The 16,019-nt window shown below is 43.5% G+C and overlaps 1 protein-coding gene across 2 annotated transcripts in view; it reads left to right on the top strand.

Annotated features, from left to right (window-relative positions):
• Positions 1-16,019, top strand: part of Syne1 (spectrin repeat containing nuclear envelope protein 1) — a 471,763-nt gene that overhangs the window by 297,219 nt on the left and 158,525 nt on the right. Inside the window, exons 83-90 of one of the 2 annotated variants that reach the window (XM_028764327.1) lie at positions 712-864; positions 1,383-1,565; positions 2,661-2,798; positions 6,551-6,736; positions 6,900-7,022; positions 7,778-7,960; positions 9,614-9,757; positions 15,359-15,553. In XM_028764327.1, coding sequence (XP_028620160.1) covers positions 712-864; positions 1,383-1,565; positions 2,661-2,798; positions 6,551-6,736; positions 6,900-7,022; positions 7,778-7,960; positions 9,614-9,757; positions 15,359-15,553 — 1,305 coding nt within the window. Of the gene's footprint in view, positions 1-711; positions 865-1,382; positions 1,566-2,660; positions 2,799-6,550; positions 6,737-6,899; positions 7,023-7,777; positions 7,961-9,613; positions 9,758-15,266; positions 15,554-16,019 lie in introns of those variants that run through there. The other variant, XM_028764328.1, reaches the window with a different exon arrangement.

Here is a 16,019-nt window from a genome sequence, read left to right as displayed (position 1 = left end):
GAGGGAGGGAGGGAGGGAGGGAGCGGGGGAAAGAGAGAGAGAGGACAGAAAGGCCTTAAAGAGTTCGTGTATCACAGACACAGGTTCAGTGAGTGGGTAGATAAACTAGGGGAACGCTAACCAGCATCTGTAAATATTTAATGAATGACTCAGAGAACAGACATTGATTCTTTTCTTGCCAGAACATCAGAAGGAGCACAGTAATGTGCAAAGCTCCTGAGAGTAAATCAGCCTCAAACCTTCATACCTGCTTCCTTTAAAACTTTTTCAAGTATCTATTCCTGTGCGTGTGTGCATGCATCCACATGCATACATGTGCCTGTGGGCACATGGAGGACAGAAGAAAGCACCGAGTATCCTCCTTTGTGCTCCCCGTCTGTCCTTTTAAGGCAGGGTCTCTTCCTGAATGCAGGGATCTTGCTGTCTCCATGAGGGTGGAAGTCTGCAGCCTCAGCCATCCTCCTAGGAACTGGGATCCCCTATGGAACTGGGGTTACAGACAGGTGCAGAACACCCAGCTCCAAACTCTGGTCGTCACAGTTGCTCAAGCACTTTGGAACTTTGAACCAACTCTGAAACCCTTCCATCCACTTTCAGGAGGCCCATCGGTGTCAATGCAGCCCTGGCCACCTAGTCTGCATCATTTGAGAGTTTTAATATCTCTCATCAGATGTCAACTATCGGTTTTGATGTTTTCCCTTGATCGTTTAGATCCAAGAGAAGGTACAAGAAATTGAGCAGGGCAAGGCTATGAGCCAGGAGTTCAGCCACCAGATCCAGAAGGTAGCCAAAGATCTCACAACCATTCTAACAAAGCTGAAAGCCAAAACTGACGATCTAGTTCAAGCCAAGGCTGATCAGAAGGTAAGGAGGAGGGAGGAATGGAAACCAAGGGCACCTTGGCTACAGGATAGACTGCTGCTGTATCCATGTTACCTGGTTATATAGGGTTCTTAGCAAACCACTAGAACCCAATGGTAATAACACCAGTCCATTCATGTAATGTATTATCATAGTAGAAATATGTTAATAGATACACATGTATGTACAGTAGATTCATGATTATCTAGAAGTACCAATTTATAAATGTCAAGGTTTGCTGAACCTATTTGCTTGCACCCTATCTACGAGCTAAATAGCTCATATGCATTGGGTAGGGCAGAAGGAAAACCCAGTCCTCTCATGGGGAAATAGATAGGAGGCTCAACACACCCTCCCCTGCTGCTCTCTGACCAAGGAAATGGAAATAGCTAAATCTTGGTAGCATGATCGTTTATAATCTTTACCTTTAAAGCAAACCATCTAAATCCTTCTGATCTTAGAGAACCCCTGGAAAAGTATTGCCTGTAATCTTTTCTTCTTTGGTGTTGATGACCATGCAGTTGCTGGGTGAAGAATTAGATGGCTGTAATTCCAAGTTAATGGGATTAGATGCTGCTATACAGACGTTCTCAGAACAGCACGGTCAGCTGGGTAAGCCACTGGCCAAGAAGATAGGAAAGTTGACTGAACTCCACCAGCAAACCATCAGGCAGGCTGAGAACCGGCTGTCCAAACTCAACCAGGTATGTACGTGCACATAACCAGAATGCTTTAAGGCAGACATTGCAACCATTTCTCCTCTGTAAACAAATTAAAAGACAGTGCTAGTAAGGATGGATGAAGTCTTGCTGTAGCTTATTGTTTTACAGTGTTTCTATGATTTACATATAAGCCTGTATCTGTTTCATTAGAAACTACATTATGCTTTTGACTGACAGAGTTTCACACGAATAGGCTTTTAGGTTTATAGACTTTATAAATTGGAGATGTAATAGGTTTATAGACTTTATAAACTGGAGATGTAATAGGTTTATAGACTTTATAAACTGGAGATATAATTTAAAAAAATACCCATCCATAAATGACTTTTATAAAAATCAGTTTAGGACAGATTCAAATATTTTTTCCAACATAATATTTTTATTATTTTTGAATTTCACATCATGTACTTCAACACACTCACCTACAGTCCTCTGAGGTCTGTTCTCCAACTTTTTAACCTCCTCTCCCTCAAAAAGAAGTAGAAAACCAAGAGCAAAACAAACAAACAAACAAACAAAAAACAAGTCCAATTTGTTTTGCCCATATATTCATTGGAGCAGCACAGTCAAACTCCATGGCCAAGCTCCTTAAAGAAAACTGAGTCCCCCGCCCCCCCACCCCACCCCCACAAGCTATTGACTGTGGAAAGCTACACGGACATCAGTATTACAATTTTTAAAGTTCTCTTTTTCTAGTCTAGGCTGTTACTTTTTTGGGGGGGGGGAGGGCTTGGGGTTACATGGCCTTTGCTACTCTACCAAGTTTTAATCTTGCAGTCAGGTTAAAGTTGAGTAGTTCAGCATTTCCTTTATGGTTTTTTGGATATAGCCTAAGCTGGCCTCACACTCAGTACAGCCAGAGAGGACCTTGACCTCCGGATCCTCCAGTCTCCATCTCCCAAGGACTTGGATAACAGACAGGATTTCCCATAGGCAAATGACCTTCCAGGGTCCCTTTTAAGATCGCAGATAGAAGTGCCAGCCTCTGGGATGGTCGTATCCAAAGACACCAACACCGAATAGGGTTCACTGACAAGACAGGATTTACATTCATCTGAATGTTAATAACTTTTTCAGGCATCATCCCACTTAGAAGAGTACAACGAAACGCTTGAGTCCATTCAGAAGTGGACTGAGAAAGCCAGGGTCTTGGTGCATGGAAACATCGCTTGGAATTCGGCAAGCCAGCTCCGAGAGCAGTACATCTTGCACCAGGTAAATTTCAGGGGGGAAAAAAGTTAAGAGTAAAAACAATCAGTCTGACTGGATTAGACCAGCACAAAGTTTTGTAAAATACCGGATAAGAAGAATGCTTGGGGGCCATCCTGATGAGTCAGCAGGTAAAGGTGGTCACCACCAAGTCTGGTGACCTGAGTTTGATTCCTGGGTCCTACGTGGTGGAAGGAGAGAACTGACTCCTGTGTGTTGTCTTCTGACCCTTCCATGCACACTGTGACATGTATGTGCTCTCTTTCCAATAAATAAATGTACTGAGGGGGGGAGGGAGGGAGGCAGGGAGGGAGGGAGGGGAGGAAGAGACAGAGAGAGGGAGAGGGAGGGAGAGGGAAGAGAGGGAGAGGGAGGAGAGGGAGGAGAGGGAGAGTGAGAGGGAGAGTGAAGAGAGGGAGAGGGGGAGGGGGAGGGAGGAGAGGGAGAGGGAGAGGGAGAGGGAGGAGAGGGAGAGGGAGGTTTGATCAAAAGTAGCTAAGGATAAGAGTCCCTGAGACTGTATACAAATATACATCCTCTGTTTTCTTTACATCACCCTTTCCCTGAGCCTGAAAACGTTCCTCCCATCCTGTGATACTTGTGGTTTCTCATATTATCGTTGCTGCTTTTGTAGTAGAACCTTCTTTGGGAAATGTAGAAAATTCTTGCATAGGAAAAGATACAGCACCGGGCGGTGGTGGCACACACCTTTAATCCCAGCACTTGGGAGACAGAGGCAGGTGGATTTCTGAGTTCAAGGCCAGCCTGGTCTACAGAGTGAGTTCCAGGACAGCCAGGGCTACACAGAGAAACCCTGTCTCGAAAAACCAAAAACCAAAAAAAAAAAAAAAAAAAAGGAAAAGATAGAGGGAAGCATGGAGAGATTAGAGACATCACACCCTGGAAGGAGGAGGGAAAAACCAGTCTACCAGCTGGTACCCTTTGACTTGGAACAAAATACTTTGTCTCTCAGTTCTGCCTTCTCACCTGTAATATGGGAATACCCAATAATATTCCTTTGTCAATTGCCTGGGAGCAAACACCCAGTGCTTCCACAGTAGATGCTGGTGCTCCAGGCAGGTCCTGCTTCCTGTGGGCCGTAGCCAGGCCTGAGTCATGAGGCTTACTCAGAAGGTCAGAGCAGCTGAGAGCAGATCCTATATCCACACCCCGGAGGACACATTACTTCATTTCCTCTGAACTTAGGAGACAAAAATGTTCCTTTTCTTTTGGTCTTACTCTCCGGAAATTATCTCATCCTTCCAGTAAGTTACAGTTGACTTAAACATGCACATTTCTAACAGATCTTGCCACAAAATATTGGCTTTTATTTAGGTTATATGGGTGGCCTCAGGTCGTCTGTATTTTCCCATAGGACTTATCTTTTAAATAAATTTCCCTTTTTCCTTCTCCCTGAGGTGGTTCTGGATAGTGTTTCCTTCTGGATATTTCCATGGCTCGAATTCCAGTCCCTTTTATCTCCCTCCTTTTCCAGTCACGTACATGCCTCCCAGATACAGACATCTATACCTCTCAGAGAGCTGGAATCATTTGCTGTGTGACAGATGCCAACAGACCAGACTTCCTTTACAAACTAGCTGGTAATCAATGGAAATGGAACTAACTTCTAGAACTCTAAAGATGCAGTTGTAAGAACAGAAAAGATAAAGTTAACTGTCAAGATGACCACTTTAAAAAAAAAAACTGCTGGTAATTCAGTAAAATCATTTGAAAAGCAGTTTCCTTAATAAAAGTTGGCATTTTACTTCCTGTTCATTTTACTTCCTGTTCATTTTACTTCCTAGATTCCTTAACTGAGGCTGTAATCCAAAATGTAGAAAATATGTAATGTGATATTAATAACTTTAGGGGGATTTTATTTATTTATGTATTTATTTATTTATTTATTTATGTCTGTATAAGAGAGAGGGAGGAGAGAGGGAGGGAGGAAGGGATAGAGGGAAGGAGAAAGAGACAGAGAAAATGAGAATGCAGGCACACATGCATCTAACAGTCAGAATACACAACTTTCAGGAAGAGTCAGTTCTGTCCCACTGTGAGATTCTGGTATCAGACTTAGGTCATCAGGCTTGCCCAACAAGCTTGTTGACCTGCGAAGCCATCCTGATGGCAGTGCAATGGAATTGCAAAGAAAATTTAAATGTTGGATCATGTATTGGTACATAGTGGAGCATAATCCAAGTTTTAGAGAAAAAACCAGGAAGATTTTCATTGTAGATCAGAATGCTGACACTGCAGTGGAAAGCAGATTGCCAGAGTAGAGGAGGTAGCTTCTATACTGCAGCGGAAAAGGACAGGCCTCCCACTGGAGATGGACCTCAAAGGATATACTAAAGAGATAGCACAGCCCGGATCAGACAGTCCAACGTGTGGTCGACCTTAGTGGTCATGATGCTGGCAGCTGGGTGGATTGACCGCATCCTTAACTAAAGCAAGATTAGGCCGCTCACCTTATCTGCTCTGAGGTCCAGGAGGGAACTCATCTTAGGGAGTCCCCACGTGTTACCACCAGGAGGCAAAGCTGCCTGGGTTTGCCCTCCAACAAATGCAGTATAAGAAAACCCCCTGTGTTCTAACGTCCAGTAAAAGCACAAGACACATTACGCTCTTAACTGCCGAAAAATGCCCGTATGTGCTAGCAATGACTTCTTACAGTTTTCCTTTCAGGCATATACGATCTGTAGCCCACAGTCTGCACACAACCCAGGGTAGCGATGAACATGTTTGTCAGTGACAGCATTGAGTCACACTGTCAGGAGTTTGGACAACCATCCTAGGACTTGATAGACTATTTCTCTTATATTTATATATATTACCCGTGAAAAGAAAAATGTCTTTCTTATCTGAAAATAATCTAAGAAACAGAGTAACACACCCCTGCTTTTTTATATTCTTTATATGTCTCCCCGGCTGCACATCCTGTGCTCCCCGACCTCTGTGCCCTGCATACGTCATCTCCTCAGTAGGAAGCATCTTTCTCTTCCTCCTCATCTGTTAACGTGTTGATATCTTTCTTGAACTCTGCAGGACCCTTATTTCAACCTACCAGCAAGCTGTCCCACATCTGGGTTAAATCGCCCCTTAATATGTGGCCACCCTTTCATTTTCTTTTCCATATTCAGATGCACGTGTCTGTGTATGTGTATTGTCCGTTTGCCCTACTGCTGTTCGTCCCAGCAGGCTAGGTATGGGCTGAGTGATGAGGGCTACCCTCCCCTCAAGATCTCAGGTAGCCAATTTCCTCCTTGTCTTACTTTGAACAAGTAAGCAAAGGTTTTTGCTTGCAATAGCTGTGCTTCTCTTCGTGTCTCGCAGCGTTCAGATCTTAGCTGTACAACCCAAGGGCTGAGTAGACCTTCTTTGGGGCAAAGGTGGGAAAAGGCAAACCCAGAGATGTGATCAAGACACACACAGTGTGGCCAAGTATCACAGCTGCTGGCTGATATCTCCAGCCTGGGTGTGAGAGAGCATGAATCCTCAAGTCCCATACTCATGAACAAGTGGCCTTGGCAAGCCATTAAGGTTCCTGGACTTGACTTTGTTGTCCATGAAATGGGAATGACAATGTTTCGCCTGTGAGTAGGTTCCTAGGGGTGAGATGGCCAAATGTTGTATCATGCTCACAGCTCTTGACCTTTTCCTAGTCGGCTGGGTCTTTATACTCCTCTATGCATATCTGCATCCCCCTCGACCCCTGTCTACCTATCAGCTTCACAAATATGAACACTTCACTCTAGACGCTGCTAGAAGAATCTGAAGAAATTGACAGTGACCTGGAGGTAATGGCTGAGAAAGTGCAATACCTTGCCAACGTGTACTGCACAGGAAAGATGTCACAGCAAGTGACCCAGTTAGGACGGGAGACAGAGGAGTTACGACAGGCGATCAGAGTTCGTTTGCAGAGCCTCCAAGATGCAGCCAAGGTAAAACAAACAAAACAAAAACAAAACAAACAAACAGCCTGGCATGCTGTCCCAGAGAGAAAATGTTCACCCACGGCGAGCTAGTTTATTGAATATGATGCAGTTCCTCAGCTATGACTTTGAACTTTGAAAGTACTCACGTTCACTGGGCTTTGTTCTCCAGGACATGAAAAAGTTTGAAGGAGAGTTAAGAAACTTGCAGGTGGCTTTGGAACAAGCCCAGACAATTCTGACTTCTCCAGAAGTGGGGCGCCTTAGTCTCAAGGAGCAGCTGTCCCATCGTCAGGTAAGCAAAAAGGATTTAGGAATGGGCTTGGGGAAATGGCTCAGTCATCAAAGTTGTGGCTTCACAATCACGGGCTCAGATCCCATTAAAAACCTTGGCGTAGCCAATCCTAGGATTTAAGAGGGAACTGTAAGCAGTCAAGACCACCCAGGTCTACATGAGTTCAAGGCCAGCAAGACCTACATAGTGAGATCCTGTATCAGAAGACAACAAAACTAGACAGGATCTCATGTGCTTAATATCTCAGTGCAAGGGAGAAAGAAATTGGTGGCTCCCTGGGGCTTATTGGCTACCCAGCCTACCGTACTTGGCAAGCTCTGGGCCAGCAAGAGATTATGTTTTAAAATTAAACAATGTAACCAGCTGTTGAATAATGGTAGGTGAGTTTGCTGTCCTCTGACCTCCTTACACACACACACACACACACACATATATGTACAATCTTCATTACATACCTGCCAATAGGAACTCAAAGGCATATGTGTATTTACCCACACACATGAACACATACATGCACATGTAATACTTTAGGATGAATGAGGTGAGGGATCTGTATTTTAGAAATAGCAGCAAGAAAAATGTTTTCTAAGCCAAGTGACAGTCTAGCATGGATTCATTGTTTAGAACTTAGTTTCCTCGCAAACCCTGTTGACCTACATTGACCCAGTAGCTACAGTTCAGGAAATGCCTTTGTTTATGTGATAAATACATGATACAATTACTAAAGGCTTAAACTGTGACATGGCCCCTTTCAGCATCTGCTGTCTGAGATGGAGTCACTGAAGCCAAAGGTGCAAGCCGTACAGCTCTGCCAGAGTGCTCTCCGGATCCCTGAGGATGTGGTCGCCAGCTTGCCTCTGTGCCATGCTGCCCTGCGGCTGCAAGAGGAAGCCAGTCAGCTTCAGCACACGGCCATCCAGCAGTACAACATCATGCAGGCAAGTGCAACTGTGCAGCGAGTTCAGCCAACGGGGCCTATGCTGGCAGGGCCAGAGCACATGAGTCATGGGCTGCTTTTCTTAGCATTGTGTAGGCCCAGCCATCAAAACACCCAGAGTGCTAAATTTGACAGTCTGTTGTAGTTATATAAAAGGAAGAGATTAAAACTCTGTTATGTGGATCATCCACACAGGACCAGGGAATGATCTCCAAAAATTACCTTTTAATGAAAATTATCTTTTGGTGATTTTTTTAAAAAATGAAAGTGTACCTGAAAAGAATCTAGAGCCTGGTGATACAGGCTTGCTATTCTATATTACACAACGGCCTTCATATTTCATCTAATTTGTGTATTTTCTGGCCTAAGAAGGACATTCAAGCACAGTTCTCAATTTTTTGAGGTAAGAAGAGAAAAATCATTCCCATGAAGAAATAATGCTACTTACTATATCTCTCCTTTTAAGAAGTATTCCCCTGCTTTATGAATAGTTATAGCTCATTAAGACCATGAGAGGTCATTTGATCAACCATCTTTGATCATTCAACAATTACCTTGTAATTTGCTAGACATCAGAGCCCTGAGGCTACAGGTCATGCTTAATTAGTGTTATCTGGGACTGAAACTCTTGGCTGGTGTCTTCTTATTCAACATTGTTTTAAAATTTGCATTGCATTTTAGTGTACATGATAGTATGGATATGTACGTGTGTCTTAGTTAGGTTCTTACTGCTGTGAGCAAACACCATGACCAAAACAACTCTTATAATGGACAAACATTTAATTGGGGCTGGCTTCCAGGTTCAGAGGGTCAGTCCACTATCATCAAGGAAGGAACATGGCAGCCAGCTATGGAGCTTGAGGAGCTGAGAGTTCTAGATCTAGTTCTGAAGGCAAACTGGAGAAGACTGTTTCCCATGTGGATAGGAGGAGGGTCCCAAAGCCCATGCTCACAGTGACACCCCTCCTCCAACAAGGTCACACCTCCCAACGGTGCCACTCCCTGGGCCAAGCATATTCAAACCTCCACAACATCTGTGTGAGGACTCATATACATGCATGTGGGTTCATGTACATGTATGTGAAGGCTAAAGTCAACACTACATGTCTGTCTCCATTGCCCTCTATGTTTTGAGACCAAGTCTTCTGTTAGACCCAGAACTAGTGGCTTTGCTTAAGCTCTAGGGAACCTCCTTGTCCCAGTCCCTCGCCTCTCAATGCTGGTGACAGATGTGGCTTTTTGCTTTACAGATGTGGCTCTTTGCTTTAATATTTGGCATTTGAATTCAGATCTTTAAGCTTGTATGATGGGCACTTTACCAACTGAGGCATTTACCCCACCCATCTCTCAGTATCTCTCGGACAGAGAGATGAAGGAAGCCTTATGTCCTGCCAGCTCATCTTCAGGACAGCCCAAGTAGGCAGAGCAGAGAGAACCCTAACTGCTTGCCTAGTTTGATCCCGTTACTAATTCTATTATAATCTTTCAAAACGATAAAGTGCATGCATCTAAGTGAAAGTTGTTCATGTGTACCATCTGAAGGACTTTACCCATCTATTTTTGGCTCCCTGGACATAGGGAAACAGAAGGTAATGCTCGTGGGAAAGCCACCCAGTAACTGATAGAATAAAACATATTCTATTTCCCCCCAAAGGAGGCCGTGGTGCAGTATGAGCAGTATGAACAGGAAATGAAGCATCTTCAGCAGCTGATAGAAGGGGCTCACCGAGAGATCGAGGACAAACCCGTGGCCACCAGTAACATCCAGGAGCTGCAGGCACAGATCACTCGCCACGAGGTGGGACAGGAGGGTGGGAAGAGCAAAACACTGACCACTGAAACTGGCTTCTCAACCTTCCTAATGCAGTGACACTTTAACACAATCCCTCTTGTTGTGGTGATCCCCGACGGTAAAATTATTTTCGCTGCTACTTCATAACTGTATTTTGCTACTGTTAAGAAACATGAAGCACATATCTGTGTACTGTTACGAATCAGGAGGTAAACATCTGTAGTGTTTGGATGGTCTTAGGTAACCCCTGTGAAAGGGTCATTGGACTCTCAAAGTGGCAGAGACCCACAGGTTGAAAACTACAGGTTTAGTGGCTGGAAGAAAAGAGTTCCCAGCCCTGTGAGGAATCTGCTTAATTCGTGCACAACTGTTACAGGATATCTACACCTGTTTCTAGTTAGGGTGTGGCTCAGCCCTCAGCACACACCTTTAATCCCTGCCTCTGGAATATAGACACACCCTTAGCACTTCCCCTTAATCCCAAACAATGGAGGTAAAGTTAGTTTGTAGAAGGAAGCACTCAAGTTTGAAGGTGAAGTCTAATTGAGTGGCAGAAAAAAGTGATGAATCAGAGAAGGATCTGATAGAATAGGATATGCCCAACTCTCAAGGGAGTGGAAAGGAAAGCTACTTAAGGGAGAGACAGACAGTACAGGAGTAGAGAGTGCAGGACAGGAATACAGTAGAGTTTATGGAGAGCAGGGCAGTAGCGTTGAGAGGGAGAGTAGAGCGAGCAGCACAGAGAGGGAGAAGGAGGCAGTTTTTCCGGGAGAGTTTTACAGAGACAGATTGAAGAGAGAACAAGATTGATACAAGTAAAGAAAGAATGAGCAAAAGAACAAGAAGGAGCCAGAAGACTAGAAAAGATTGCTAGAGCTAATTTGTGGTAAAGCAGATCAATTCAGAGGCAGAGAGAAAAGCGAGCTTGAGTAAGTCAGCTGGAAGAGGAGTTTGAGCCAGAACAGCTGAGTTCAACCAGCTATTAAGACTTCAGAAAGAACAAGAAAGGGTGAGCTTATTCAGCAGTAAGTCTCAGAGATTGAAAACATTCTAGGCCTAGATTAGATTACTGGGAGACTAGAAGCTTCCAGGGCTAGGCCTAGGTTAGCAGAGGGAGGCAGCAAGCCTCCAAGATGATAACCACATCAGGTGAATAAAAGATACTTCAACACACAGCACTTCAGCCATTTGTGCATTTTCTAGGTGATTTTTGCTGACTCAGTAACACAGGTATTTCCCCTGTATTCTTCAGCCTCTGTGTGCTGTTCATGACATGCCTCACTGAGTGTCCCCTGCATAGAAACAGATCAGTGCACGAAACAGTTAATTCGTGAAAATAGTCTAATCCTTGATTTCCAAAGCCTTGTAAGAAACAACCATGTCCAACGCTTTGTGATGGTGTTGGCCTTCTTTCACAGTGTGGCTTCAAGCTAAAGGGAAAAGCACTTCCACCTGTCCACTGCTGAGGCACTTTCCCTGAGATAAAGAGTCATCAGAGGTTCTTCATCTCAAAGGTGTCTCCTCCTCCTCCCCCTCTTTTCTACATCACCAGACATTCCTTGCATCTTTCTGGGTCTCAGGTCTCACAGCTCCAGAGTGACAAAGCCCAGTGATAGTCAGCACTACACTCCTGTCCCTGGCCTGTCATTTCCTATTAGGCCAATTCACTCTCCCTTAGGGGCTGACTCACAGCTCCATACATTGTGGTGGGTGACACAGAGAGGGTCATTTAGTCTTTTATGCCAAGGACAGACATTATGTTTTGCTTTCTATCTGATTTTTTACCTTTTTCATAAGGATCAATCTTCCTGGCCCCGATGTGGTAGTAAGCTTCTCAGAGATTGAAATGTTCCCTAGGAGTGTGAAAAATGTCATGTCTGCCTCCTACATATAAGTAAACAATTTCTCCAAACAATATTCCAGGATAGTACATTTCTATGGTTTGCAAAACCAATATTCTGCTTACATTCACTTCTACAGAGATAGACATTATTTGCTATCTGTTTCTCTGATGAACTAGTAACAAAGTGGCAATTTTTGAAATCACTGTCTACATAGTATATTATATATTGTCTTGTATTGTTTTATTCCTGCATTATAAGATCCAGAACACCATTTCCATAACTTTTTTTATTATGACTGAAATATTTTTGTAACTTGTCTGGAGTAACATTAGCTATCACTAAAGCTTATGTTTTAAAAATGATTGAAAATATTTACATCTCCCTTGTTCAACCCCATGAGGATAGGATTTGGGGGCTTGGTGGGGGGGGGAGCGTGTAAGATCTCACTGTATAGCCCAGGCTAGCCTCAACTCCCTATTCTTCTGTCTCAGCCTTTGAATGGCTGGGATTACAGGTGAATGTTCTCACAACCAACCTATAATGATTCCAAAAAGAAAGAACAAGAGAAAGAAAGGGAGGAAGGAAGGAAAGAAGAGAAACAGACCAGCTACTTTTTAAAAAATGACCTCTTAAGCTTCCAAATATAACGCTAGTTAATTCAATATTTGGGGTTCAAATACTGACAATTTTTTTTTGCACTGTAACAGAGACTTGTGTGTGATATCATAACAAAAGAGGAAGTAGTTTTAAGACAAGGGTTCAGAGCCACCTCCTTGTAGAGTTACTGAGAGACTCAGATAGTGACCTGCCTCATCCTGTCACGGGTTCTCCTTAAGGTCTTGCCTCCCTGGTGACATCTGTTGGCTTCATCCTGTAGCTTAGAAGATGTTTCATATAAATAATGATGTAGGCACACACGAAGGTCATTATGCAGCAAAGAGAAACACAGGAAGGGAAGTAGTGGAGAGGAGACAGCCTGAGTGGTAATAACATCAAATCTGGGATGAGGGTTGTTTCCTGTATTTTCTGACTACTCTTATTGAATTTCAGATTTAAGTAGAGTCTGAAACAGTTACAATTGTACTCTTAAGGGGTGTGCTCATTTTATTTTTTGAAAAAATTTCAAAAGGTACATTTCATTTGAAAAAAAAAACAGAAGCAAAACCCAGCTACTTTGAAGGCACAGGAAGGAACATCTGGTCCAGGGGACATAAAAGCCTTGCTCCTGAGGACAGAAGACTGCTCAAAGGGCTGCTTTCTTTGGCCCAGGCATACCCACTGTTATGATAATTTGTAGAAATGTCTAGTCCAAATTAAAATCTCCATGCATTTTTTTTCTGAGATGGGATAACTCATTAACCCATTGGATTCCATCTTAGTCAGTGGATTTGCTTTAGTCATGTGAGGCAGGCAGCTTTCACAGGAGGAAGCTGTTACCACACAGGCTGACTATGGAGTGTTGATTCTGATAAACCAAGTAGATGAAAGTCCTGGCCATGGTGATCAGAGCTGTATTTTTAACAAAGATCACAGATGACTTTTATACAAGCTAAAGTTGAGACTGTCATCTTGGAGAAGAGTATTTCCTATTAGCATGTGTATGCCTGTGTGGGGCCCACCAGGGAGAATTGTCACCTCTCTGTGGCCACAGGGTAAGCTAAGGCTAAGTCTAACTCTGTGGATTTCATAGGATCCCTCTGCTTCACTGTTAAAGGCAAGGCACCTTAAACAAGCAGGCAAGCAAACAAATAAAACTCCCTTAGGTTTAATTAGTATTTTCAGCCACAAGAGTGTAAATTAGACTTCTGGCTTTTTGTTTTTTTGTTTTCTTTATAATTCCTCGTATGAACTACTATCTAGATGACGAGCTGCCCACTAGATTCTGCTGGTGCGTTACCCCTTGTTCACTTTCAAATGGGAGGGGCAGAAGCCATACAACAAACAGTGATAGCCTGGTGCATGCGTACATGCATGTATGTGTACATGTATGTATGTGTGTGTGCACACATGCATGTGTCTGTGTGTCTTTCTGTGTATCTCTGTGTGTGCGTGCTCTCATTTAAAAATGTTGGTGTTTAGCCTGACATAGTGACACATACCTGTAATCCCAGCACTAGGATTGAAACAGGAAGATTGTAAGTTTAAGGCCAGATGAATCTACATAGCAAGACTCTATCTTTCAAAACAAAAGAAACAAACAAAAAACAAAAAACCAAACCAAAACAAAAATCCTGTTTCCTCTACACCCGAAAAAAAAAGGAAAAAGAAAACAAAGAATTTGATTTTCAGGGTCTTGCCTCAAAGGGCATAGCTGATAGAGCTATTGTGCCAAATACAAGTGATAAAGGCCTAGGAACATGGATTCAGACGGCTGTCCTGTACCGTGTTAGCCCGAGGAAATGGCTTCATGATGTTATTATAGCTAGAGAACACAAAGAACAAAAGAAAGTCTGAAATCAGGACATATTTCAAATGTCTTAGGGGGAAACTTGGGTAGGCAGCTTACAGAAAAGCCAGGAACCCTCACATGTGTTTCAAGAACTTAATACATCCCAAAAGGATTTACCTAGCCGTGAGGTTAGGGCAGGCGGAGGTGAGTAATGAATAAGTATTAAGGGTACTAAAGACAGTCTATGATAATTTGTCTCTGAGCCTGCCATAGTCCTGAAGTTCTAATCAACCACCCTATGGTATCTTTAGGATGGATGCAGCTTTTATTCTAGGACCTTGATTCCCAGTCACAGAAAGTGTCCTATATACATAACTGACAGCTTGCCAGGCAAGCAGGCTTATCCCGAACAACAGGAAAAAGAAAGAAGGGTACCTCTGCATCTTTATGTTACTATTTTAGCACATACAGTTTCAATCTGTTAAAGATATGAGGAAATACTACTTCAACATCTCATTATCGTAATGGTGTCTTTTGAACATAAGCAAGAAAGCAGAACTCCTAGAACTGATCCGTAGTTAAGCCTTTTAGGAGCGGTGTGTCGTCCAGAGTATAGCCGCAAAAAGTTTCAATGACGTCTCACAAAAATGTTTTTCAAGAGCAAAATGAAACGAGACAGCATTTATTTAGCATAGCGATTCAGAGCTCTGCATTGAAATATGAGAAAACACTTGAGGTGTGATGTCTCTGACGAAAGGACATTGGTTGCACAGATATTATATTTAGGAGGTCAGTAGATGTACAAATTAAGGATGAAGGTATCATACATGCTATTCTGACTTTCTATAGAAAACCAGAGGTCTTGGTCACAGGAACCAGTAAGCAGTATGCTTTGTGACCCTGCCTTACTAAGTGACTGCCACCTCTTGGTTGGATGTAGTTAGTATAAGAGCTGAGCTTGCTTTTTTTTTTTTTTTTTTTTTTGGCTTTAGTCATCACATGACCTAATTTCCATGGCATGAACCATCTGGTAAATTTCAGAGGCTTCAGGTATTTTGGAGAAAGTTGCCAGCAGCTCACGCTGGAAGTTCATAATAGCTTAAGGGTCACTCGTCAGGGCTCAAAGCCAATCTGCACGCCCCATATTCCCAGTGCAAGCTGGGCTGAGGCTCAGTGTCTGGGGTTGAGCCCGGCTGCGCTGTGGTCTGGCTCGGCTGGGCTGGAGGTGCAGCAGCCGGCAGCTGTAGACCGCCTCTGCTCGGCGGCGCAGGGCTCGGCTCCGCCTCTCATTGGCTCCGGGCTGCAGGAAGATGAACGCCACTACTGTTTCCTTCTGATGCTGCGCTGACACACAGTGGGAAAATGTTTCCTCAGGAGCTGGCGCAGAAAATCAAGGGCTACCAGGAGCAGATCGCCTCTTTGAATTCCAAATGCAAAATGCTGACGATGAAAGCTAAGCACGCTACTATGCTGCTGACCGTGACCGAGGTTGAAGGACTGGCTGAAGGGACCGAGGACCTGGACCGCGAGCTCCTCCCCACACCTTCGGCCCACCCCTCTGTGGTCATGGTAAGGATCAAGCCTGGCCCTCCAGCTAGATTCGCTCTTTTGAACTTGGTTGGTGGTGGCCCAAGAGCCACAGCCATGCTGCTTTAGAGACTAGCTTTAGAGCTCTAGAGCATAATGTAGGAACTGGTTCCTTCGTTTGTAGTGACTGGCTGCCCAGGGACCAGAGCTAATCTTTAACCCTGTAAACAGTGGCAGTTGGGACTGTTCATGTTAGATTTGGAGTCCAAGGGCTGCCCTTCATTCATGAGCAATTTTGCAATAACACTGACCTACTTCGTGTTTTGTTTTGAAAAGAATTCCTTTAAACCACAGGGACATGAGAGTCATGACACACATATTTAACTGTTTATCCATATATATGTATGTGACATATTCTAATATATGTGATACATATTCTAATATATGTGATATATATGTGGATATATATATATATATATATATATATATATATATATATATATATATA

Source organism: Grammomys surdaster, unplaced genomic scaffold (assembly GCF_004785775.1).
Source record: "Grammomys surdaster isolate TR1022 unplaced genomic scaffold, NIH_TR_1.0 143, whole genome shotgun sequence".
NCBI lineage: Eukaryota > Metazoa > Chordata > Mammalia > Rodentia > Muridae > Grammomys > Grammomys surdaster.
Note: the sequence above shows the minus strand (reverse complement) of the source record. Positions and strands in the feature narration are given on the sequence as shown.